General features: G+C 46.3%; 2 protein-coding genes across 2 annotated transcripts; one reads left to right on the top strand and one right to left on the bottom strand.

The window, feature by feature from the left end:
- Positions 1-424: 424 nt before the first annotated feature.
- Positions 425-14,160, bottom strand: LOC128310094 (histone-lysine N-methyltransferase ash1). Its single transcript, XM_053046645.1, has 7 exons — positions 13,934-14,160; positions 13,136-13,862; positions 4,554-12,597; positions 3,364-4,490; positions 3,096-3,299; positions 2,707-2,778; positions 425-2,494 (listed from the first exon to the last, which is right to left on the bottom strand). Exons 1-7 carry the CDS (start codon positions 14,158-14,160, stop codon positions 2,327-2,329), a joined length of 10,569 nt encoding a protein of 3,522 aa, XP_052902605.1. The 3' UTR covers positions 425-2,326.
- Positions 14,161-17,789: 3,629 nt separating this feature from the next.
- LOC128298017 (lysosomal alpha-glucosidase-like) lies at positions 17,790-21,140 on the top strand. Its single transcript, XM_053033744.1, has 3 exons — positions 17,790-17,904; positions 17,967-18,710; positions 18,774-21,140. The coding sequence occupies exons 1-3, from the start codon at positions 17,790-17,792 to the stop codon at positions 20,681-20,683; spliced, it is 2,769 nt and encodes a 922-aa protein (XP_052889704.1). The 3' UTR covers positions 20,684-21,140.
- Positions 21,141-25,421: the final 4,281 nt, after the last annotated feature.

The following is a 25,421-nucleotide window of genomic DNA, read 5'->3' as shown; positions in this document are numbered from 1 at the left end:
AACGCATACACTTGAGACGTTCGCATTTACTGTTACTCACTCTCTACATTCTTTGTCTACGTAATAGAAATCACCTCAGCCAGCTTGGGTCCGAGACCTAACACATCACGCCAGCTAACGAGAAAAGACAAGATCTTAATCCTGTGATCATGACAGGTACAACTGATGAGTAATGCAACAACGTGCAAAAAGCCACCGATCACAACACTCGATCGAAACGATGACGACACGATTGAATCAACACAACCACTCATGACGGTATCGATTCGCAAACGATCGCTTGTTTGGAAAGGAGTGACAGCTCAGTGCACAATTCTGAGAACGTAATACTATGAATTTACTCATCTAACAGCGACGTGTGACGTTTCTTTCGATTGTATAGGATACCGATAAGCGGAAGTGGCGCTTACGTTTCGTTTAATTCACTTCTGAACAAATGATCCAAAAATGTGGGTTTGTTTTATTTCCAGAGAATAATAGAGCGCGTCTAAGTGCTGCTGCAATGTGGGTGTGTGTAATTAATTTCCTGTCTAGCACCACGGTTTCCTGTTTTTTCTCACCTCTTTTTAACTTTCTACCTTAATCCCTCTATACTACTCCCCATCGCAAATGAAAGCCTCTCTCTTTCTCTCTCTCTCACTCACATATTAAACCTTTCATTTAAATTAGCATGAAGCATTGTACAAGTTAGTCCTTTTGCGTAGGATTAATCGACACCTCAAGGTTGGATGCACGTCGTGTTTGGGAAATCTTCAATGTAAAGCGTGCTTTACTATGCATTGTTGACTTGCTTAGCGTTTCAACACTGATCTTAATAAGTTATTAAATTGATATCCACTTGTATTACTGTATTTCAAATGTTCCCTCATTGTTCCACAAGTGCGCGCGTCTGTGTGTACACTAATGTTTTGCATCTTATCCTACAAAAGTTGGTGCATTGTGTGTTTTGGAGCGGCAGAAAAATAGATGTATTTCTTTTTACACCACACTAAAGCCTAATTGCCTATGACCTAATAATTATCCAGTCCATTCGATTCGGTGATTTGACAGAGTGAGGGGGGGGGGGGGGGGGGAGGCTTTTTTAAAGGAGATTTTTTCGTGTCTCAGCAACAACTGTTCTGTAGGCAAATTCAAACGCATTTTATTTCTCTCCCTGTCTCCCTTTCTCTCTCTTTTTACATTAAATATCCTTGGCATCGATGATGGCCCTTTTTGCATTACCTATTTACAGTTTTAACATCCACTTCGGGTTCGTAGATTTTTCCAAATTCTAGTTCGCTATTCTCTCTATGTTACATGCCTATCAGTGGCACAAACATATGTTCATTCCTCACATGCTGTTTACACTACGAAAGTTAAAGGTACAGTTATAAAAGTATTCAATTCTAGTTCAATGTATGATTAAAACTGATTTCAAATTCTAAACGCTTATACGAATCGTAATAATAATAATTACAACAAATTTGTTATACCAATATTAACGAAAACCATACAGTGTCAAGAAAATTGTTCCAATTCGTACAAATAAATAACAATACGGCTGTACGAACCTGGGGGAGTAAAGCAACAAAAGAGAGATCCTTTTGCTTCCCCTTTTTACCCTTTTTAAGCACGGTTAAAAGGGGCAACCTTTCAACAACAAAAAAAAATACTAACAAACCTTATTCCGATGGTCAAACATGTCCATGAAAGCGTTTAACAAAAATAAATACAAAAAAGCCTATCAAAAAAGGTACAGCATGGGGCGGTGTAAGTATTGTTGATGCATGTATGAGTATATGCGTGTATTGATGTGTGTAGATAAGTGTAGATGTAGTACGTATGTGTGTGTATGAGTATAGAAAAAAATCTCTAACTTCGGTAGCATCCTTGTTGGGATGCAAAAGGAGAACATACATGAACCACCACTAGAAAATATACTTGGAGTGTTTAAAAAGGCTATTAACTTCAATAAGTTGTAGTTTTGTCGTGGGGTTCAAGTGCGCTATCCTTGTGTCTATAAGCCTCCGTCCAGCAAGACTATCTCTTTCACCGACAGACGACGGAAATTTGGCGGAAATTTTTTTTCTTGTTTGGCTCGTAAACGAAGGAGTACCTTGCAGTGACACGGTCACCAAGCTGCACCCTTGTTGCGCGCCAAAACGCTGACGTACTATCTGGTGAAAGAGAACAGTTTGCAATAGGCATTGTGCCATCAGGTTTTGGTATTTTGCCTGGTATATGAAGCAGTATCCGCGAGAAGAAACTATGAGTCCCTGATATTGGGCGCTCAGTCGTAGCATCGTTTCCATTTTCGACGCCGTTTTCTTCTCTTACGAACCCACTCTCAAATAACCGGCACCGGTGTCGCGTTGTTGGTCCGTCGGAGACGTGCACCGCGTCCCGTCAACAGGTACGATATATCCACCACCGGTAACGCGTTCGGATTGAGCGCTAGCTTTTGCATTAAGCGGGACAACACCTGCTCCAGCCGGTTCCGTTTCTCTGCCAGTGTCTATGGTGTCAAAAAAATAATAAAATATTATTAGTAAGATGGTTTTGTAAATTGATTTTCAGCAAAGCATTGTTTTTTTTCGCGGTCAGCAAAGCGTTTATTAACTGCAGAGCTCATTTGATCGTTTGATCAGTGTTTTAGATGAAATAGGCTCTTAGAAGCATTTATACGGTAAAGAGAAAGTAACTATTTATCGAACAGTGTATATGGACCTTTGATCTTCTCGGCTTTGCCTCCACCGTCGAAGGCTGAACCGCGAGGGTTCGTTCTGTGCTCAAGCCAGTCTTTGGAGTACAGAAAAGACAAAACAGAGAAAAAAAAGACAAGTAAGAGAAATGTTTACGTTATGTGTGATCGTATTGCGACACGGTTGGGTGAGATATTTTAATGTTGTTTTTAGATGAATGCAATCTTGTGTGCAATGACATGTGTGAGTTAATCTTAGCTTTTATAATTGATGATTGATGTTTTAGCTGTGTCCCTACTGTTTGAGCAGCTGTAGTATTTGAACAGCGTTATGAACAGATAAAAGATCGTGTATGATTATGTATCAAAATGAATGCTTGAGATTGACTATTGATTTATTGTGACCATAACTCACCTTTGGCGGTGGTGGCAGCAGCTGTATGATCGGTGTCATCTTTTTCGAGCCACTCGAATGAGTTCCTCCAGCACCACTGAAACCGGAAGATCCGCTGGCCGACCCAGTCGACAATTGTCCACCGTTACCATCATCCTTCTTCGAGCCTTTCTTCTGTCTGTCTCGTATCGAGAGCAAATGTGCCAGCGAACCAAGATCGTGAGGCTGAAATATAAACCGATATATTAGAATACCAGCGCCTGCGGAGAATCGCACACGTATTACTTACAGCGAATGTTTTTGCTATCTTAAGCTTTTGCTCAAACTTGTGGAAAGCGTACGATTTCATGCAAACCGGATGTGAGTGGCGGGAAATCTTCGAAAACAGTCGCGCACTCTTGTCAACGCGAAGCTCGCAAATGTAAACGTGCGGTTCGGAACTATCGACCGGGCGACCTTTGCAGAAAGTGATCGGATCGAGCACCCAGCACCGATCGACCACCAGCTCGATAGGAATGACCTCATACAATGGTACCCGCATCACCTCGTTCGGATAGAAACGACGCGTCGGTTCATGATACGTTTCGTGGGGCCGCAAATAGTGATGGCCATACACAAACCGCCGGCCATCCTTATCCTTCCAGAGACTCTCCACACGGAAGATGTCACACTCGCTGTACTCGATCTTACCAATCGTTTCGTACGTATGCTTCCGCACCGGTGCACTCGGGTTGTCCGGGTCCGGTGACATCGGTATGTCTCGCAGCACGTACACCGTATCCGTCTGACGAATTTGTAGCTTACCGCGCATAAGCGAGATGTAGTATTGGTAACCTTCTTCTGTGAATTCATTCAATGGAATCTCATAGTTTACATCGCGCGGATCGCACTTTTCGCACAGATAGTTCTCCACCGCTGGGTCTGCCTTGGTGCACTCGATATGCTGCCAGACGAGACATTTCGAGCACTGAATCATTAAACCCTCGTCCTTGAAGAGTCCACAGATGCACCGTATAATGTCCTCCGTTTGCTCCTGTCTACGACCACGTTTAGGTTTCGGTACACCTGTGTCCTCCTCGGGTTCCTTCTTCGGTACGAAACCTCGCAGAAGTTCGTTCTCTTCGCCGATGTAAGCCTGCAACTTCGGCACCTGTTGCTGTTTGCAGGTATAGTAGTGCGATTTGAGCGCTTCCGATGCTACTCCTTCGGGTGAATTGATACCAAAGTATTTGATCGCGTTACTGAGCATGATCAGTAGCTCATCTTCGAACACTTTCGGCATACGGTACACACCCTGCTCGATGTTTGTCTCAATCTGTGCCAAATCGATCGGCTTCGGGATACGCTCATAGTATAGCGGAATTTTCTTCTTCGACGGCAATTGAAGTTTACTGATGTACGGCGTTCCTTTATCATCTGAAATAGCAAACCAATAATGTTAGCTTTATTTTTTTCCCCAACAACACCCTTGAATCTTACCTTTCAAAGTGGCAATTTCGGTGCAAATATCCTTCAGTGCCACTGCGATGCGTGCCGTTTTCTCCAGCTCCGGATCATCCTCGACGAAGGCGAGTCCTCGTGTGCGAATATTGCGCGGACAGCGTAATGCGGAAATCTGAGATGCAAGTGACGGCTTTCCAGAACTGTTTTGATCGGCTCCCGAAGTTGCTCCTGCACCACCATCTGTTGCAGTCGTTCCCGCACCACCACCACCACCACCAGCTCCTCCGACCGATACCATCGTAGCTGCACGTTCCTTCTGACGGCGGATCTTATTGAGATTGCGCAGCAGGAAGCAATGATGTTCGGCTATCAGAGCACGTTCCTTAACCGTTGGCGGATGGAATGTCGGTAAAGGTGTGCCGTTAAGATGCACAATCGGCTGATTTTTCTTCGCTTGTCGTTTGCGCGAACGGGCCGCACTACGAGGACTCAGCTCGACCACCAGTCCGCTACCACTTCCCGGTCCATTTGCACCAGCAGATCCATCAGATGCGCCCGACTTGCTGGGGTCCGTATCGGTACCGGCCTCGGATGGATTGCGGTGTCCCGCACTGCCGTTGGACGAACCGAGCGGAATGGGTTTGATGCGTTGCGATTTCCCCCCAATTACACCACGGCACTGTTCCGAACCACAGCGACATGGTTGTCCCTCGGAAGGGTTGAACAGGCTGAAATTGTAGTCATAACTTAACTCCTCGTTCGGCAGAATGTCACGCAGGGCGAACAGTGCCATCCGGAACAACCCATTTACGGACCACTTTTGCATTTCACAGTTTGGGGCACAGGAATGGTTCACAAACCGGCAATCACTCCCCATCCGATGACCATCAATCACCAATCCTCCGTCCAGGTTCAGGCAGTAGTGATGAGTGTCATTCAAATACAGCGTTCGCATACGCTCCTTGAACTCGCGTTCCGTCACTACCTCACCGAGATACTCCATTATGAAAGTACCCTTTATTATGGGTTCTCGCGACCGTATACCCCATCCCTTTTCCTCCGTCATGAACCGTTCTAGTCCAGGGGCGTACTCATGGCGCTGAATGCTAGTATTCCTGCAGCGATCACCACACGGACAGTGCTCCGGTACACATTCAGTGTATACCATGCGATTGAGACAATCGTCCTGACAGCCACTGTCCGGTTTGCAATTGCATTGTGGGTTGTCCGTCGATGGATTCGGTTTCACGTCGTAGTACACGTTGGTGCGAATTTTCCGGTAGTTCCAACTGGGTACAGAGTTTCGACCCGGAAGTTTCCCGTTCTCCTGTAGCCACCAAAGATCGTACGGTAGCTGAAAGTCACGCACTGTACGTCGCAAAAAGCGCTCGCAATAGGCTGGTGGAGGAAGTAGCGTTTCCGGTGGCGCTTTCGGTCCCGAACGACCTTCTCCACCGGTACCATCATCCTTGTAGCAATCGGAGAACAGGCCCGCTGTAATGTATTTCTTGCGAGGTAGCTTTTTGCTCGTCACACGTCCTCCCGACCCCGAAGGTAATTCACGCGTTTCGCCGGAAGAAGTTGGCGATGGAGTGTCGGTTAACCGCAGGAAGTCCGATGGTCCTTCATCCGGTGGAAGCGGATCGTGTTCTAGTTCTTCGGTCGAGCTAGCTGGCTTAAGGATATGTGCTGTTTCCTCTGGCTCGACTGGTTCCACGATCGGTGATGTGATTGGGTGTCGCTTCGACACGGGATGCACCGTTTCGGGCGATGGTTCTACGGAAACGGAATTATCTTTTTTAACCTTCTTAGCAGGTTTTTCGTGCTGCTGAGAACGTAAAATTTCATCGCTTTTCCCACGTTTCAATCGTGCAGGAATTACAGTCCCTACTGGTGGTGTCGGTGTAACAGACTTTGAAGCGCTTACTCTCGGCGCCAGATGAGCGCTTTCGATCGGTTCTGCAATAACAGGAGGAACGGATTTGCGACCATCTCGTTTTTGTTTCTTTCTGCCTGCTACTGCACCAACACCTACAGCGCCAACAGTCGGGCTTGCCGTCGGTGATCTGAGCGGAGACGACGAAACACGCTCGGTGGACGCAACTGAAGTATTGCCGGTGATTGCCAGCGCTGTCCGTGGACGACCACGTACAGTGGTGGGAGAATTTGGCGTTTCCGTTGCCGTGATGGGTGAAGTTGTTCGCGGCCGACCTCTCGGACGTCCGGGAGTTTTAGGAGAAGTTGCCAACGGTTCCAGCAATACGGTCGGCGTTGTCACCGACTGCAATCGTGAGATTGACCGCGAATGGATACGCTTCAACAGTGGCATTGAATCCAGCGACGTCGAATCCTCGTTATGCATGCCAGCAACGGCCCACGAATGCAATCGTACCGGTGTACTCGACTGGGACGTTCCTTTCCCGACGGAATCATCCGCATCTTGATGTATTTTTTTCACCTCCGACGGATCAAGTGCTACCGAAGAGCTGCGAGTACGCCGAATGGCCCCCGCGCTATCACCCTCCGGAGACGTATCATTGCTCGCCGAAGATTCTTTGCTTGATTTCTTCCCGACCGCTGATGGAGGCCGCCCGGAAGATAACTTACTGTTTTCTTTGTTTTCTTTAGCTGCACCCTTCGACAGGCTCTCACTTAATCGCATGATGTTTGGTAGCTGTTGCTGTTCCACCGACGCCGACACGCTCTTGCTGCGATTGCGTTCCTTCGCCGAACGATTATCTACTTCTGTCACAGCTCCTTTACGCTTACTACCACTGTCCGGTGGTGCTTTTTGCACTTCATACTTTCTCTTTCCTTTGCGGCCTGTACCAACCGGTGCGGAGTCATCTTTACGGCCTCGTTCCTGCGAACGATGCATCAGCTGGTGTTCGGGTGCGAGTGGATTTATTACCGATTTTCTACCACGACCACCAGTTGCGGGTGGAGTTGTTGCCACATCACGTGTTCCTGCTGCAAGTGGCAGTTTTCCCTGCAGCTTCTCCAAACTCACTACCGACAGACGAGGCCTCCCAACGCTCGAATGGCGCTCAATGAAGCTATCCGTCGGTTCACCTTCCTTTGGGACGCGATCACACGATGCGCTTTTGCCGGTGGACGTTTGGTGCTTTTCCTTCATGCGCGTCTTTTCCGCTTCGGACGGAACATGGCGCGTCAGGTTGGATGAATCGAACAGGTCCGGTCCGACTTCCGGCTTTAAATCGATCACCGACAACGCAGCGTCCAATTGATCACTTTCCGGTGTTTTCTTTTTCTTTTTCTTCACCGTTGGGAAGCCGGTTCGGTTTGGTTTCTTGCGCTTTTTCTTCAGCAGCAAATGATGAGCGCCCGTTTTGGTGAGCAACTTTTCCAGCACCTTCTCGGAAGAAGCTGTCGCGGGGGTAACGGTTGCAAGTACCCCACTTCCTCCAACCAAACCTTTACGCTGCGCAGCAGTTAGCACTTGAATTTCGTCAGATTCGAGCTTGGTTGTGATATTGCCAGATCCGATGGCACTGGCCGATTCTTTGCCAAGACGGGGCGAATCTAGCATCTCCACTTTGGCAATGAGAGATGGTATCGACGTGGGAGGAGGTATCACGAGTTCCAGATCTACCGTTGGTTCGAACACACCCGGCGGTGGACCGGAAGAGGTTGAAGTGAACCCACCGGAACCTGTTGGGAGTACGGATGCAGACGATTGTATGACAGACGGTCGTGCCGGTGGTGTCGAACGATGGTGGTGATAATGATGATGATGATGATGATGATGATGGGCTCCAGCAGAGCTCTCAGTCGTTCCGGTGTGGCTCAAAGTTCCTGATGCTTCCTGTTGGCGATTATGCTTCTTTTTGCTTCCACCCGTACCGGTAGTAGAATGACCAATACCACTGGACGGACTACCACTAGTGACGAACTCTGCAATTCCCTTTCTTCCAACCGTTGGTCCTTCGGGCGGTGAACTTCCGATATCTCCAGCTGTTCCTGCGATCCCTCCGTTGACGATCGTTAGTGGAGAATTGCTCGATTTTATCTGCTGCAGCTGTAGTTCGGTGTCGGTCGGAACGGGACCAGGTTCAGGTGACTTCAATAGGTGGCGTTTTTTCGGTGTTACAGCCTTGGTAGCTACTCCTGACACGGCCGAACCAGCTGCCGCAGAGTTGACCGATAATCGACCACTGGTAAAAGCACACGGATTCAACACCGTGTGACTACCGGTAAAGCTAGAATTGGTAGAACCGCTACCGGAACCAGCAGCTCCTAGCCCAGTGCCACTACTACCACCACTTCCGCCACCCGTTGATTTAACTTCGTCCACTCCGCTGTTATTATCACTATTGTTACCTTTCTCGCCGGGTGTCAGCAAGTAGTGGCGTTTCTTCAGTGGAAGCTTATGATCATCAGGACTCTGCGTTGGTACCGATTTTTTGTTACGTCGTTTACCCGTTCCTCCACCTCCGCCTCCTCCATTTCCTGCTGTTCCACCGGCTCCACCACTTCCCATTGCATTTCCTCCACCCGTCGCTGATGGAGAGTCGGTAACATGTTCCGAAGCTTTCCTTTTCTTTACCGATCGCTTCGTTTGATGTGCTTTGCCGGACGGCGCTGCCACTGAAGGAACGTTTGCCGATGTCGTTTCCTCTGGCGAGCTCACCGATCGGCCACCTGATGAGGTTCCCGTATCATCCGGTCCACCAATGATACGACACATGCCACTGAAACTTTCGCTCAACCGATCGATCTCGACATTGAACTTTAAATCCACTCCCGACGAACTGGCAGCTCCTCCTGCGTTAAGCATATCCGACGTTGCACCTGGTGCGACAGACATCGAACGTAACCGTTTCTTGCGTCGCTTCATTCTGGCCGCAGCATGTCTCGATCCAGCCGATCGGCTACTGCACCGGCTCATCGTACTCAACCGTCTCTGCCTGATCTTACCGCAGCTTCCAATCACCCCGTAGCTTTTCACCGACATCACCTCCAAACGATCGCTGGTACAACTTTTCCTGCGGCTACGTTTCGAACAGACCGATTTAGTTGGTGACGCTTTCGGTATGGTTCCATCCGCAATTCGCGCCAACAGATCAACCGATCCGGCAATGCCACCAACACCTCCACCGACGGTTAACGCAAACGAAGAGCTGGACTTTTGAAATCTGCGATTACACTCCTCCGAGTTTTTGATCACGTTTGCCTTCGACAGGGGAAGCTTCTTCACCGCCATCAACTTTCTATTTTCATCGTTGTCGTCTTTTGAGGCACCCTCCGCTGCGCCACGCTGTAAAAACGTCGCGAAAGCGTTTTTTGAGCCCACAGTCGAGCTGGAGAACGTGTAGATGGCCGATTTAGACTCATTGGCCGATCCAGATGGCTGCTGCTTATTGCTCATTGAAGCAAACACTCGATCGAAGTTGTTCGTGGGAAGCACAAGCGTGGCGCGATTCTTCGGAGCGAGTAAAGCATTCAAACTCCCGAGCGATTTACTGGACGATGCGGTGTTACTGCCAGAGCCAGTTCCTCCTGGCTGTTTTTTCACAGACGGCGGACGACCTCGGGTGCCCGGTTTCTTTATCATTGCTGACGACTTTTGTTTGAGAGCCACTGAAGCCGTTGCAGCAATTGATGGTTTAGGTGGCAGAGGTGGCGGTTCCTTCACAGTCGCTTGCGATGGTTTGGAGCGGCCTCGATCCCCAAATCGTCGATCCACCACATCGTCATCTGAATGTTCGTCTTCCTTGCTGTCTTTTACATGATTAGATTTCCTTCGCCGATCGATCGTTGGAGTGGATATGCTTTTGCTGCCACGAACTCCGGATCGTTCCGAAGCTTTCATCACGCGCCCTTTGGCAACCGTTTTCGGCGGTGTCGGTTTACGCGGTGCTCGCTGCATCTTAGTTGTCGGTTTATCTAGCTGTTTCGTACTACCTTTTCGCCCCTTTTCAGGCGTTACTCGTTTAGCTTTGTCCACCGAACTCACTGCTGGACGATCAATTCCCGAATTGTCCGAAAATAAGCTCTCGCGACTTTCAGCACTGCTGCTGCTTGTGCTGCTACTGGTACTGCTGCTATCTTCATCGCTTGTACTCCCCAGTGTCAGTCCGGCCATGAACATGATTTCCAACTCACCAACACTTGCCGATTTTGTACTACCACCTCCTCCACCATCGCTAGACGCGTTATAATTCTTTCGATCGTTGAGATTATTGTTGTGATGTTGTTCGTGTTGCTGTTGCTGGTTTCCAATTTTCTTGCGCCGTTTCCGCCTAACCTGCTTCCGGTGCCGTGTACTGCAGTCACTTCGATAGCCACAGCTTTTCGCCCTTCCGTAGTCACTCCGGTAGCCTGCACCACGGCTACAGCTACGTCTCGATCGTGAACTGTAGTCCGATTTGTAACCCGAAAGACGACTGCGCCCACTGTTAGCTCCCACACCACCGTAATCACTAATGTAACCACTTTGTGAGGCGAGTCGCTTGCTGCAACAGATTGTTGAATGTCCACCATCACTTTTGTAACCGCTGAGTCGTGGTTCATGGAACTTTTTGCTGATATCTATCTTTTGCCAGTGAGGATCAAGCCGATCTTCCGACAACTGTGAAGCAGTACCTGCTTGCGGTCCATTTACGGACCCCCTTCCAGAAGATGATTGTTGTTGCTGCGCGGTATCTTTCTTAGGAGGTCTACCAACACCCCGTTTCTTAGGTCCTCGCGGTGGATAAAGAACTCGCTCGGTTGCGTACGTGTTTCGATCTAGGCACGAGGAAAGTGAATATGCCGTGGCTGACGTTCGACTAGTACCTCCGACACCAGTTGGAGCAGATAGCGCGTTTCCACCATATGGCGATCCACTGGCGGGTAGTATGGCATTCAATCCAGGCGAATCTCCCCCACGCACTTCTGATTTGCTGCGACGGGTTGAGGATAAACTTCCCGTGCCCAGGTTAGATCTCAGGTGTAAATTGGGTCTAGTTTTGTCAGTTTTAGGCGAACCGGTAGAGCTGTGCGTGGAAAGAATTCCTGAATCGGGTGATTCAATGACGGTCGGAATGGAAACTGATCTAGAAGAAACTGATGGTCGTGTGCCAACTGCAGGAGCTGCGGCGTTTGTTAAACTAGATTTTGGAGGACGTCCACGACGTTTCACGATAGGTGCCGCTGGTATCTGTGCATCGGCTTTCATGCCCGCAATAAGCCCATTTACAAGTGATGCGTTTCGACCGGCGGAAGTACTCGGGGCCGTTGAAATTATGGGAGATTCAGTCTTAATTTTACGAACATCTATTTGAAATGGTCCACCACCTCCCGGTCCAGGACCAGCACTTCCTATCACTGGATCTGCTCCTTCCTCCATCGATGAAGATGACGAAGAAGACGTGGATCCCGACGACGATGATGATGACGATGAGGAAGATGGCGAAGCGCCACCATTACCACCTTCAATGCCACTTGCATTTACGGCACTGTTGGCGGCAGTGCCTCCTGCGACACCTGCAATTGCTCCATTTCCTCCAACAGAGCCAAGCATTTGTGTTTTCACCACAAAGTCACGCAAAAGGCTGGATGTGTACTGTTGCGTTGGAGCGGACAATCCACGGATGCTTTCCGCATCGGATCCACTTTCAACGCGGCGGATCGCCGCACTGACTAGCGCCGGTAGATCATTGTCGCTAGAGCACGAACCACCTTCAGCCGTAAGTCCTCCGTCTCCTCCTGCCGTTGATGTACCGCCACCGAGCGAGGGCGGAACGACTCCGTGCTGTTTTGCTGGCGTTGATGTCGATAGCGGGGGCCTGTTAAGTAACAAACCCGTCCCTCCTGATGTTGCCATCGTCAAAAGACCATCTTCTTTACTGGACAATGTACCACTTTTGGCGGAGGCTGGTACACCAGGCAGCTTGGTTTGCGCACTCTTCCCTTTCGCTCGTAGAGCAGACAACCCTTTTCCACCCTCGTCGGAAGAGCTAGAGTCGGACGTAGTGAATTCGTTGGTGCGACTCGCACTTTTACTACCACTACGGCCAATCGGCATTTCGTCTTCGTCCTCTTCATCGCTACTGCTGGAAGTAATAGTCCGATTTGCCTAAAATGAAAGAATAGAGTAAAATTATAAGTAAACAAAAATCTCCAACCAACAATTCCACATTTTAATTCAAATTATTTGCACGAGATAAACTATATACAAAAAAATAACCAATCTATACATTCAAGTGTACGCAGGGGAAGCGCTCTTGTTAATTAAATACATTTTTGAACATTCCAAAATCCTCACTAAAAACTAAAGCACGGAAAAACTCAGCAACTCGGTAGAGAAAACATACTTTCATCGCAAAAGATGGTGAATTGGAGATTTTAAAGCATTCTGGTAGTTAAATAATCACGAGTAAAGCCGCATGCATCGAACCATGTGTTCATTATTCACTTGTTACGGTTACAAGTGCGGACAGAAGAAAATACACAAAAAACCGTGTTACCTACATATTTGCGAAAGATTAAACTACGTGTCATGTTTAAACATTACAACATCATTTTCTGTTTGGTTCACACTACTCGATTCAGTACATACAAAGGCTATATCGTGAATAAAATACAAATACTTCCAGGATACAACAATGACATACCTTTTTTCGTTTGAGAATTTTTTGCTTTTTGCCAGCGCCGATGACATTTCCAGCCGTTGCCGTCGTCGTCCTTGCGTTGGTGGCCGTTCGACCTGTCGTTGGCTTAGATTTATCGCTTGGATTATGATTGCTATTGTCACCAGCGGTGCTACTCGAATCGCTATCGCTGTTACTCGTGCAGGATGAGAAGGACGAGCTGGGTGAACTGGAATCACTTTCGCTAACACTTTTCTTCGTCCGACTCGCACTACTCCCATTTCCCGAGGAGGAACGTTTGTTGGACTTTGTATGCGATGTTCTTGCTCGCTCGTGTACCCTGTTATCAGACATTCTACCTTGCTTTAGCGCTGCCGCTGTTGTCATTGTTTTACGACCTTCGCCAGACACTTGTTGGGTGGACGACGTTCTTCCTTGGCTTGAACCCTCCACCATGGCACTCTTCCCATTAGGGTTGGATCCTTTTTTTGCATTGCCCTGCTTGAAGGAATCGCTCGTGCTGCCAGTGGCTCCGGTAAGTGGCAGCTGTTGCGCGGACGTTGCTGCAGATCCTTCGCTTGGGGGATTTTCTACATTTTTCCCTCTTCGATCAGCTGCAGACGGTGACGGAAGATCTTGTTGCATCAGCTGCTGCTGGTTGGATCCTAGCGACGTTGGTGAAGGCGTTGGTGTCGCATTGGACTGGCTTCGAGGAATAGCTATTTTCATTCGAAGTCCGGCACTATCGGAACTGTGAAACAGAACGGGAATAATTTTTATAATTGGCTGGCTCAATTGTAATACGCGTGTTGTACACAATACCTCATAACACTAAACTGTTGGAGCTTTTCTGGTGGGACACCTCCTCCACTGCTCTGCTTACTGCTCGTCTTGCTCGTAGATGCCGAGGAAGAATCGGAATCACTGGACGAATCGGAACCATCGTCTGAGTCGGAAGATGAGGAGGACGATGATGATGAGGATAGAGGTGATTTCGCGTTGTCCGCAGGGTTTGTGGCGTCTGTTGTATTGCTTTTCACGATGGTCATTTTGCTTCAGGGCAGCGGCTAGCCGTTGGAGACCAAACACAACTATTCTCCAACCACCATAAAGAACAATTTCTACACTTATTTTCTCCACTGTTTACTCATAAGACTTTACCAGGGTCCAGCTTCTAGTAATGATGACTTTTTGTTCCTAAAACGGAGAGAAAAATACGGTTACTTTATAAAATATAAATACAACAATTTCCTTTATTATGCAAGCGTTTAACAATCCAATAAATCCATCGAATCCACCAATTGGCCAATATGTGTGTACGAACACCTATTATTATTACAAATGAATTACAATCCGATCTGCTTGTTACGACAACATGTAATCTTTAACGAGTCTTTCTCAATGGAACGTGTTTCCTAAAGAAATGGTTGTCTGGTTTGAAGCATTTTGAAACATTTCCATTCTGTCCAAAGACATAAATTTCAACCGAAGGAATGCCCTATGCGTCCCATTTTGGCAGGTAGCCAGACAGACAGAAAAAAGGACCCTTTCAGCTTTCGCCGCGGCTTAAAAGGGACCGAGGATACCGAGGCGTTATCATAAATCATCTCCTCGACGAAGGACGAAAAGTGCATAAACGGGCGAGAAAGGTTGGAGGTGTGTTCAAGGTCGAAGAACACAAGGATGCATTGCAGGTCATGAGAGTTCGTCCTTGGATTACGTCACGTAGTCCACTGGTGCTCCTGTCTCGCAGCTGATTGCAAAGCACATGTATTCCATTTCGTTTTATCGCTATCCTTTCTTATTTGACGTAACCAATTCAAATAAAATGTACAGCCCGAAATAATTAAATGCACGATTAAAATAATTTTAGCCTCATCCGTTTAGGGGACGGTACTTAACTTTGAGTTGAATTTTTTAGGTCAACGCACCCTCAAACCACGTCTACGGCCAATGGATGTTTTTCTCTATTTCTGTATGCTAATGCGCAAATGTACATCCACATACGACCAAAACCAGTATAAATGCCATTCCAAACTTCTGTTCAAGTGAAACCGGTGGTTAAATATTTGGGTCATAACAGTAATGGAATCGTGTGGAATGATGACACGTATCAGAAATGCTAGCGATGAAAGAATTTTAAGCGTTTAGTTAACTAATAACTTACTTTCGCTTCCCAACACAAAACTGAGTTGTTTACAGAGTTCTATTTAACTTTTCATTGAAGATATCCAAAAACTAAACACACAATCATTGGCGCGTATGTTTATGGTACAAGTTTATCAGCGAAAGAAAAAAACATAAACCTACCCGCATGGAAACATAAGTCTGTGCCAACACACACAATCACAACTCGTTTCAGCACACTTGTTGTGTAGTAGTAGTGGAAGAATTAGAAGGCGCCTGTTTTGACCGATATGTTCAACCAACACACGCGCACGAACGATGACAACACAACAAGTACCACTTGTCAACGATCAAAACATAACCAGCCTGGCAGCGGAGCGCTTACGTATCTCGATCGCTCAAAGTAACATTCTATCCAAAACACGCTTAAGATCCACGCCTAGCGAAAACACACTACAGATGGTGCAGCTACATCGAAATCTCACTGCGTAAAATATGGCGAACGTATTTGACAGCTGCCCGTCTCGTCTGGCATTCTACAGCAACCATTCTACCGTCGACTAGCACGCACAGAAACATAACACTTTATTCTGGTCACTTTTCTATTCTCTTGCAATTATCCACTTCGTGGCATTAGAATACACGCATTCTTCGAATGTTGCGAAACAAAACAAACCACCAGTTTGACACACGACCCACGCACACGCTGCAAAACTTCAGCGGGATTCTATCTCACACACACTAGCGCACCAAGCGCAAGAGCGAACGACCCCACTGTGCTGCGTGTTGCCTCATCTTTCTCGCTCACTCGCCAATCTTCTTCCTTGCGTTTTTTTGCCACACAACACTTTCACCCGAATAACTGCATCCAATTATGCGCTTTTGGGCAATTCGCAGCAGTGACTCACTTTTATAGAACTTATTTAGCGAATGGACCAGTTAACGTGCACAAATGACCATATTTTGATTCAATATACTCTTCACTTCATTGTAAAATGCACCAGAGCAGCACACACACACACGAGCGCGTACGCACACACGTACCTTTCGCATACGCACGGTACACACGGCATGCAGCTGAAACTGTTTTTTTCTTTATAAATATCAATTCTAAAATGGCGTCTCACCGTCAAACGACACTGAACGAGGGAAAAAATAACAGATGGGTCGTAGCACTGGCGATGTTTTGCAATCGATTCTAATCGATTTCCACACACTTCTCATTGATGCTAAACGGGCTCTATCGGCCAGAATGCCTTGCAGATAGCAATAATCAACCCATCACAATTGCGAAGGTCGTCAAAGCAAGCAGTCAGAATGGGATGTTATGACGGGCTCTACCCCGTTCGACTGGTGCGGCGCCTGATTTCGTACTTTCTCGTACCACTATTCTCACTTTTATGTTGATTTCTTCCCAGGGCGATTTAGATTGCCGCAATCATTCAATCACGTGAAATCAGATCAGGTTCTGCTTTCGTGCTGGTACCACCTTTCGGATTAGCATTTTCTTGGCCGCGCGTTGTACCTTCTACTTCCCTTGGCCCATTTGGCGTTATAACATTTTTCTCACTAATTCACTTCAATTATGTCGCGTATTAAATCACCTTCTTTCCAAACTTCAACACTCTGCGATAGAAAACGCGCGTCCAATGGAGATTTGCATACGACTGCCGTCTTTTGCTGCACCGATTGGATCCGATCGCGGAGTTTTTCTTTCAACTAACACGGCGCGACTTTCGCGATGGAAAATATTTTTTCTCATTTCCACCGAGGGCTCTGAGCGCGTAGTGAGGAGTGCAATCGTGCTCACCAACACCACTACCTGTACCGTATAATGCCACATTCATCTAATGCGCTCTGTCACTCACACTCGCCATATCCGTACCAGGCTACATTTGACACCGAACAAAAGGTTGGATCATGAGATCTCAATGCATTCCCGCCATATTGGTACGGGAGCAATAATTGGTAAAACTAATGGATTCAAATAATACTGGCTCCTTTAAACTACTCCACAAATGATAAACCATCATAGTGGGAGCATTCCCCTTAGCTGAGCATTTAAAATGTACTGGTTTGCTATAACTGTGACATTTTGAAGAATTCGATGTTATTTGATTTTGAATTCTATGTTTCTAAATCAACAGAAAATTACCTGCACATCTGGACATCTGGAATGTCTAGTATCATCATACCAACTGGATCCGTACAATGGGGTTCGTACTGCAACTTTGCCAATTGCATATCTACACTAATAAAAAATGAGGCATCTTTAATCAGTCACTCCCACACCATCACACCGAGTTGTTCCACTACGTCACCTTATCACCGATGTTTCCGCCCTGATAAATTCTTATCATTGAAGTCGGTTTGCCTTGCCATCAAACGACCATCACATATTGACGAGAGTAATTAATGGCCAATCACCGCAGTTAGTGTCAGTTTATTACCGCCTGCCTGTCGGAAGAAAATTTCACTTTGATTGATAAAGACGTTTGAGCGCACGCGCACAAACTTTCGACTAATCCGGTTCGCGAATAACACTTTAGCCATGTTTCGTCACCAGCAGAGAAACAGTCCCAAAACACCACACCAGTACGGTAATGGTAACGATTTTTCCACAGAAATGCGCTACGATACCACCGTGATTCCGGAATTCGATAAAAGTGAGCTCGAGTGTGACGTCGTGTCGATCAACACTATTTGATTTACGTTTTGTATCTTCTAGGACCTGCTTTCATTCACATTCTACTACTGAACAAGACGATACGCCTATTCGTCGTGCTTGGTTTGGCCAGTGTCGTAATACCAGCATTTGCGTATCTGTTTTTCTTCTCGAAGGAAATTGGGCACGGTAACAAGCGCGACATCATCGGTACATGCGGTCATCCGACACTCTACCACATTCCTTGCGGATATCCACACAACGTGACACAAAGCGAGTGTCACTTGCTGGGTTGTTGCTATACCAGTTTGGCCACCTGTTACCACTCACTACCTTCGGAGCATCAGTATATCATCGGGAGTGATTGGACTACGGGCGAGCCAGCCATTTTAACCCCTTACAGACCGATAACTCCTTATGAGAAGTCGCCCCTACAGGAGGTTCGATTCGATGTCAGCGTTACGGAAGATACTGGAGGACGTTTCAGGTTCTTACTATCAAAGATAGATGCAAACGAACAACCTCCACTGTCCATTAGTACTTTGACGAAGCTAGAAACGGTCGATCACCAGGTGCAAATCTACAGTCCTACTTTCTTCATTGAAGTGAAACGCAAGATCGATCAGGAAGTGATCTTTTCCACTGCGCGTGGTCCACTGGTGGTGACGGACAACTTCATAGAATGGACACTACATCTAGGAGCAGACATTTTGTTTGGATTGGGTCGTGCCTATATCGAGCCCGGTACCAAATATTTGCTATTGAACAATCAGAACACCTGCGCAGTTCCTATTCTCATGGGTTACAGTAAGTTGATTTATGCCCAATATTAGTATCCTGTTGTGTTGTAATCAGCTGTCGTCATTCTAGACTTGAAGCTGAAACAATTTAATGGACTAATGTTCAACACGCCCGGACTTACGGAGGTGGAAATTGTGGGATCCCGCCTCATCATAGTACGAGCACAGCTTGGAGAGAGTTTCGATCTTCAGTTTTTGCCCGGACCCACTCCCGCCATGTTGTATCGACAATCGAAGGCCATCCTGGATAACCAGTATACTCCACCCTTCTGGGCGTACGGAGTGCACGTTTGTGACCAGTCCGTGAAACGCAACCTTACTACGGTGCGTCAGAATTTGGAGCTCCTGCTCAACGACACCGTCATGTTTGATTCACACTGTCTACACAACGATATGTTCTGGATCTCCGACACGATGACAATCGACAAAGCCGTCGAGACGATGTTGCAGCTGTTGAGAGACGCCGGCAAGAAGTTTGTCCCTTCGCTTGTGCTCACTGTAGGATATGGAGGAAATCCAACCTTTATTGATGCGCGTGAAAAAGGCATCCTACTGCGTCACGCAGGGAATCAGCTTGCTTATCAAGGCCGTGTAAGAAACCGTACTGCTGTCTATGTGGACTGGCGAACGAGTCGCTTGGCTAACCTCACCGAATGGATGGACATGCAGTGGGAGAAGGTGGTCAACTTAGGGGCGGATGGGTACGTGCTGGAGGAAGCTAGTCCACGGGATGAACGGAACAATTCGCTACCCCGCCTGAAGCAGCTGGTCTATCAACCGGATCAGTTGAATGACACCTTGACGAACTTGTTGCCCTGGAATACGTTGCTCTCGGACAGTCTGCAGTTAGCGCTTGCCGAACATAACCTAATCGGAGTCCACGCACTTGATGTCGTGCAGAAGAAGATTGCTTCATCGAATGCTTTCGTTGTGACTGGAGCTTACGATGTTCGTAGTCGAGCGGCAATACTGCCTTCGAACATCTCCTCCAGCTGGATATCACTGCGTAGTGAAGTCGATCGTTGCATAGGTCTCTCGGTAGTAGGTGTTAGCTTCACCGGGACTCCGGTTTGTGGAAATGCACCGCTTGGAAATGCCAATGTTTCCGAGGAGCTCTGCATCCGGTGGTACCAATTTGCCTCACTATTACCACTGTTTCGCGTTACAGCCGATCGGACACCGAATAAGTTCAGCCACTTTGGACGACGCGTAATGCATGCCGTTATTCGTAAACGTTTTTCCCTGCTCGAGTATGTGAACACCGTGCTGCTGGAGAACGCACCCTATCTACGGCCAATGTTTTACCACTACGAGGAAGCCTACAACTACACCATGGATCTGTGGGAACAATTCATGCTTGGCGAGGCACTGTTGATAGCCCCCGTTCTATTGCCCCAAATGACCCAGATGGCTATTTACTTCCCGGACACGTTCTACGAGCTCTGGGGCGGTCAAAAGATGCCGGGTAATGATGTGCTGCAGTACGCGGTGGTTGAGTCCGATTTGCCGATGTTTTTGCGACCGGGATTTATCGTTCCGATGCGCGATATCGTTGAAGAATTGGTTGATCTTGCTAATGGAACTTCGGTACCGCTGACAGCAGAGCTTTCCCGCCTGAAACCACTCCACCTGGTCGGAGCGTTCGATTGTAACATTCGTCGATGGAAATGCTCAATGACGGGTCGCGTTCTTTTTCAGCCTGGTTTCCGGTTAGACTTTGGTGTCGATCTAGACGATCGTGTCGCAATAAGCGTCAAAGCGAATGTTACCTCGCCTGAGGAAGCCCAGCAGGTGGCTTGTGCCGCAGGTGCTACGCTTAACGTTACCATCGGAAGCGTTCAGCTTTATGGCCATCCAAACACAACTCAACCACTGTCGTTTGACTTCGACTACGATTTCTGTCAGCAGCATAGCAAACGGATGGAGTACGCCAACTTGTACCGCAAGGGACCGGAAGATCCGTTTGGAAATCTGTCTTAAAATCAAAACCGGTGTGCAGGAAGGTCCATATTTTTACTCATTCGTCCATGCAGTCTTCTTTGTGTGCGCATGGTTTGTTTCAGTTTTTCCTTTAAAGCCACCGGTACTTAAGCAATTCGCCTTGCGCCCGCCTGTCATACACAGTTATGGTAATTGGATATTTTAATATGCATTCAGCGTGCTCAATCCAGCCGGTTTCATCTTATCTTGAGTGTGTTATGGATTGTGCTTCTTCCATGTGCTGCAGAAATTCTTTGTGCGTTGGTGGAGCGCTTTAGCACCAAGTGATCCGTTCAGTTTGCCTTTTCTCAACTCAATCGAGACAGCCATCGCATTTTGCTTGCTGAAGCACAGTTTTCAAAAGACAACCGCACATAATTTCAATAAGTGTACTTGGAAGAAAATGAATAATGTGAACACCTTTCCGGTAGATGCAAAAGGTCAAGTGCCAGTGTCAGAGAGAATAAAGTATAGTTTTTTTTATTATTAGATTGGCCCTATCTTGTCTCATGTCTCACGTTAAACTAATAAAATGCGTTTCAAAACGTTTATAGCACTCGCGGATTATGCGCCTGAGGAATGAGTGCTGCCATTAATACGGTCATCGCCTTGCACGGAAGGGAAACACGTTTCATTAAAGCTATATAATTTTGCCTTTCAGTGTTTTACAGTGAATTAACGTCGTACGATTGGGCGAGTATTATTTTTATGAAGTGTTATTTTTATGTCTACACTCTTCCGTTCAGCCTTATGGGATATGTTCACTTTGACCCTGCACTGTGTAGTCTTTAGTCCCCAACTAATCAGCATGAACAATCCGCAGCTTGATCAGTCTGTTATCTGGTTTCGGACTTAACCGGACATTTGCGTCAGCAGGTGTTCTCATTTTCGAAGACCCTGTCCCAGGACGATACTTTAGTGAAGCAGAACGTGGGATAAAGCTCCCACATACTGCGGGAGCTACGTAACGGCTCGTTGGTAAATTTATACGATGTCGATGTTCGTAACCAATTTCACATGGATGGTAAAGGTAAATATTCATTGAAGAATATTTGGGTAAGGGTTTTGAGACAGGCCCACTTTCGTCAACCATCAGAATTCGTAGTTGAATGAATTCTCCTTAGGAATTCTACTCGCATCAGCAATGCGCAGACTCACCTCTTCAGTTCGTAAAGGAGAAAAGGGCTGCACGGGGTACCATTGAGTGTCGTTCGTGTCGCTCGAATTTGTGAGACTTCAAACTTCCCCTTCTGTGCGTGTCTAGTGCATGCAACAAGTGTTCCCACTAGCGAGGTGGGAATATCCTGGAGAAGTGGCTAGACGCTGAATCACGGAGGCACGGAAGGATGGAAGTAAGTCTCAAACATCGTCCGATGACAAGTTCAAGTTCGTCCCGACAGACTTTCGCTTCGGCAACAGTCTGGGCCCTTCATGTTGACTTTCAAGGGCATCAACTTTAATAAAGGACGCAAATACAACGTGGGTATTGCGGCTCAATTGCTTAGGATCACGATCAGTTGCAGGCTGCTTGGAATTTCCTACTGCATGATGGTATTGAGGCAGATTGGGATGTTATCTCATATTTATAATCCTACTATTGATGCAATGATTAAATATAAAATTACTTGTTTTTGGCTACTTTTGGGCTAATAAAGATGAAGGTACGAAAGGTTATTCATTTCTTAAATTCCAAACATCTGAGTTCTTTTTTGTCGCTAATAATACACCGAAATGCTTCTGAAAAAAAGGGTTGTAACGTGAGTAAACTGAATCGAACGCCCTATTTACTCGTTACATCATCTTTTTTTTCTTTTCGGGTGCACCATTCATCCCTTGCCGTTCTTTTGTTGATATTTCCATCAAATTTCATTGAAAAAATGGCACCTAAACCCTCAGACAGCGTAATACGAACCTTACCGATGCGGCTAAGTTTGTCATGCTGTCCATTTCTGTACTCTGTAAGCCTTTTCGTCTCTTTTTAAGCATCGTTCCAGGAGCGGCTTAACTGATGTTTTATGCGAAGTCTGGAAAGGCAACCGAACGAACCTTCGCAATAGCCCCACCGTGTAACGTGATAGGATTTGATGCCATCTAGCGGAAATTAATCGAATACCGCGAATACCGGACGCTGGAAGGTAATTCATAATTGGCCTGTTTTGGACGGCCTCAGTTTAGGGTTCCTGCTCTACGTGTACGGTGTACTGCGATTTAAATTTCCTCCTCGTTTGTGATACCGATTGATTGGTAATTTATTTTTGAAATGTTGCATACCATTACCGTTACGGTTGATGGTAATTTTGGGCAAGGTTGAACAGCGACCACCCTCAGCGGTGAGCTTATGGACCTGAGTGTGAATGCTTTTCCACCAACATGACTGAACCCCACGGCAGGAAGGTATAGTAATTCGCCGCTAGCAAACAGACAGTCGCGGAATACGCTCCTCTGGCAGGTGCCGTTGAGGGATCTCAATCAGCCTGGCTTGTTGAATTTACACGTGTATGTAGATTTTTTTTAATGCTTAGTGACTTTAATTTGTCGCACACTCTTCAATACAGACAAAATGAAGTCGAAATTATGACAAAAAGATTTAAATTCAACTATAAGTATTTCTAAATTCACACCTGTAATCAATGTTCGCAGTGTGATGTGCGAGAATGTTCGCATGTACAAAATTCGCATGCGGGTTTGGGTATGAATGTGCGTTTGCAGATGGAGAGCTCATTCTGCATTGCACGGTGCATTGCTTGGTTCAAAAGGCTTGTGGGTGCTATTTCGCTATGCTTTCCAATCCAATTCGTGAGTGGAATTTCAATATGAAATACCACCAACAGTGCCGAAAATGGCAGGTTTTGCAACTAAACAACGGTTCAAAATGTCCTGTTGCTATCCAAATTACTCGTCCAAAGAGGTTTACATTGAGAAATATTAATGCAAACATTTTCATTTCATACATATTTTGTGAGGATTTTCCTTTCGAAAAAAAAAGAATCCGATTTCAACAAAGAAAAATCGTTGAAAAATAAATTAACTTCTCTACTATTTAAGCTCTCGCCCTATACTTTAATGCTTACAATTATTTCAAGGCTTTCATTTCCATTTTCCGCACGTCTTATTACTTGCACGAAAGTTTTCCGTTTATCCATAAATTGATGAAAATGATTAACGCACCACATAACGTGCCAAGTTACGCTTGCCACACGCATTGTTTTGGCCACCCAATTCGCTTGGTACAAGACATCACACCTAATGCTACCTCCATTGTTGCTTTGTGCTTAAAAATTAACATTTCTGCCCCTTTGTTGCCGAAAATAGAAGTGACGAATGAAAATTTCATAATTACACCAAACATTCGCGAAAAGGAAACAAAATGAATCACATTTTTCGTAAAACTTTGGTCCATTTTGGGGTTGGAAAAATGGAACAGAAAAGGAAACGGGGTTTGAAAATGGCTTCAAATGTCACGGAGGAGTTTCGAACGAGTGGTTCTCAGTAGCTCGGCGATTACATTTTTACAGACGCTAATGGCTGAAACGCGTATACGCGTACCACGCAGCGTAACGCCAGCGAAAATGGGGTAACGTATAGAAAACAAAAATCCGTTCCATCCTTTTCACTGGAAACCCCCCAATAATTTCTCTTCGTTTCGCCTGGTTGACTGGTGCGCTTGTTGGTTGTTTTGAATATGCCGCAGATAATAGGATGCTATTTACCGGGATGAGGTTTTGCGCTTCGTGACGAACCAAACGAACGAACCTTGCGCGAACGAGCAAGTGAAACAATAGTGAAAAAGTTTTAAATTATGTAGGAGCCCCCATTTGCAAAACAGTAAACAGAGGTAAACATTTTCAATCTAGTCCTCTATGATGGCGGAACCAACATGCCAGCTTCGATGAAATCTAGCGAAGAAGAGGAAATTAGTGTTGTGGGGCTGCATAATTAACCCACGTGCTTGCAACCATAATAAATTTGAAGTTGATAATAGTATAATCGCTGAAGGAATACTTCCCGTAATATGATCGAGACTTTATGTAAAAAGCTCATTAAAAATTTATTGAAAATTAAGTTCAGTTTGAAAACACACTTGCGACGCTTTAGCATTACATGCCACATTACGTTACTGAAACTGCCAGACTGAAATTAAATTTTTAATTAGCTCTCCTTTATATCGCACGACTATTTAAATTTACTGCAGCCGTAGAGTCTAACGAGACATATGAGAGCCCTCCAATTATTTTTTGTCGTATAAAAATATGTGTTCTGTGTCAAACGTCGGGGATATAACCTGTAGCAAAAGTTTTCATAAAACAACACAACATCAACGTTCCGTACACATACGAACCAGCACACGACCAGGTGAAAAGACCATTTAATTGTGTTTGAGTTAAATGCGTTGTGCGTTTCGCTCAACACATTGGCGCTTTTGACCTTGTCTTTTTTTTTCCTCACTTTAAATACTTTCCCCATATTTCGTTGCTCCGTTATCGCGACATAGGCAGGCAGCACGATATGATATGATATTCCCAGTGGATTAACATGTCCCTTTAGGTTACGACACCGACCTATTTCATCCAGCTTTATATGGTCGTCATGTTATTATGGCTTTGATCCGTGCGGGACATATTTGCGAGGACAAATGTCAACAAACGGTGAAACGAAAGTTGTGAAAAAAGTCATGCCTCATCATGCCACATGCTGCAAATGGTTGTTGTGGTTAGTGACGCTTCGAAGGTGGCCACAA

The sequence above is a fragment of the Anopheles moucheti genome, chromosome 2 (genome assembly GCF_943734755.1).
Source record: "Anopheles moucheti chromosome 2, idAnoMoucSN_F20_07, whole genome shotgun sequence".
Classification (NCBI taxonomy): domain Eukaryota; kingdom Metazoa; phylum Arthropoda; class Insecta; order Diptera; family Culicidae; genus Anopheles; species Anopheles moucheti.
Note: the sequence above shows the minus strand (reverse complement) of the source record. Positions and strands in the feature narration are given on the sequence as shown.

Excerpts from the sequence above, each read along its gene's own strand:
- LOC128310094 (XM_053046645.1), bottom strand. The coding sequence starts at position 14,160 with ATGACCATCGTGAAAAGCAATACAACAGACGCCACAAACCCTGCGGAC. Across the intron at positions 13,863-13,933 it reads CAACAGTTTAGTGTTATGAG|TTCCGATAGTGCCGGACTTC; the intron begins GTATTGTGTACA and ends TCTGTTTCACAG. Across the intron at positions 2,779-3,095 it reads TGCTGCCACCACCGCCAAAG|ACTGGCTTGAGCACAGAACG; the intron begins GTGAGTTATGGT and ends TGTACTCCAAAG.
- LOC128298017 (XM_053033744.1), top strand. The coding sequence starts at position 17,790 with ATGTTTCGTCACCAGCAGAGAAACAGTCCCAAAACACCACACCAGTAC. Across the intron at positions 17,905-17,966 it reads GATTCCGGAATTCGATAAAA|GACCTGCTTTCATTCACATT; the intron begins GTGAGCTCGAGT and ends TGTATCTTCTAG. Across the intron at positions 18,711-18,773 it reads TCCTATTCTCATGGGTTACA|ACTTGAAGCTGAAACAATTT; the intron begins GTAAGTTGATTT and ends TCGTCATTCTAG.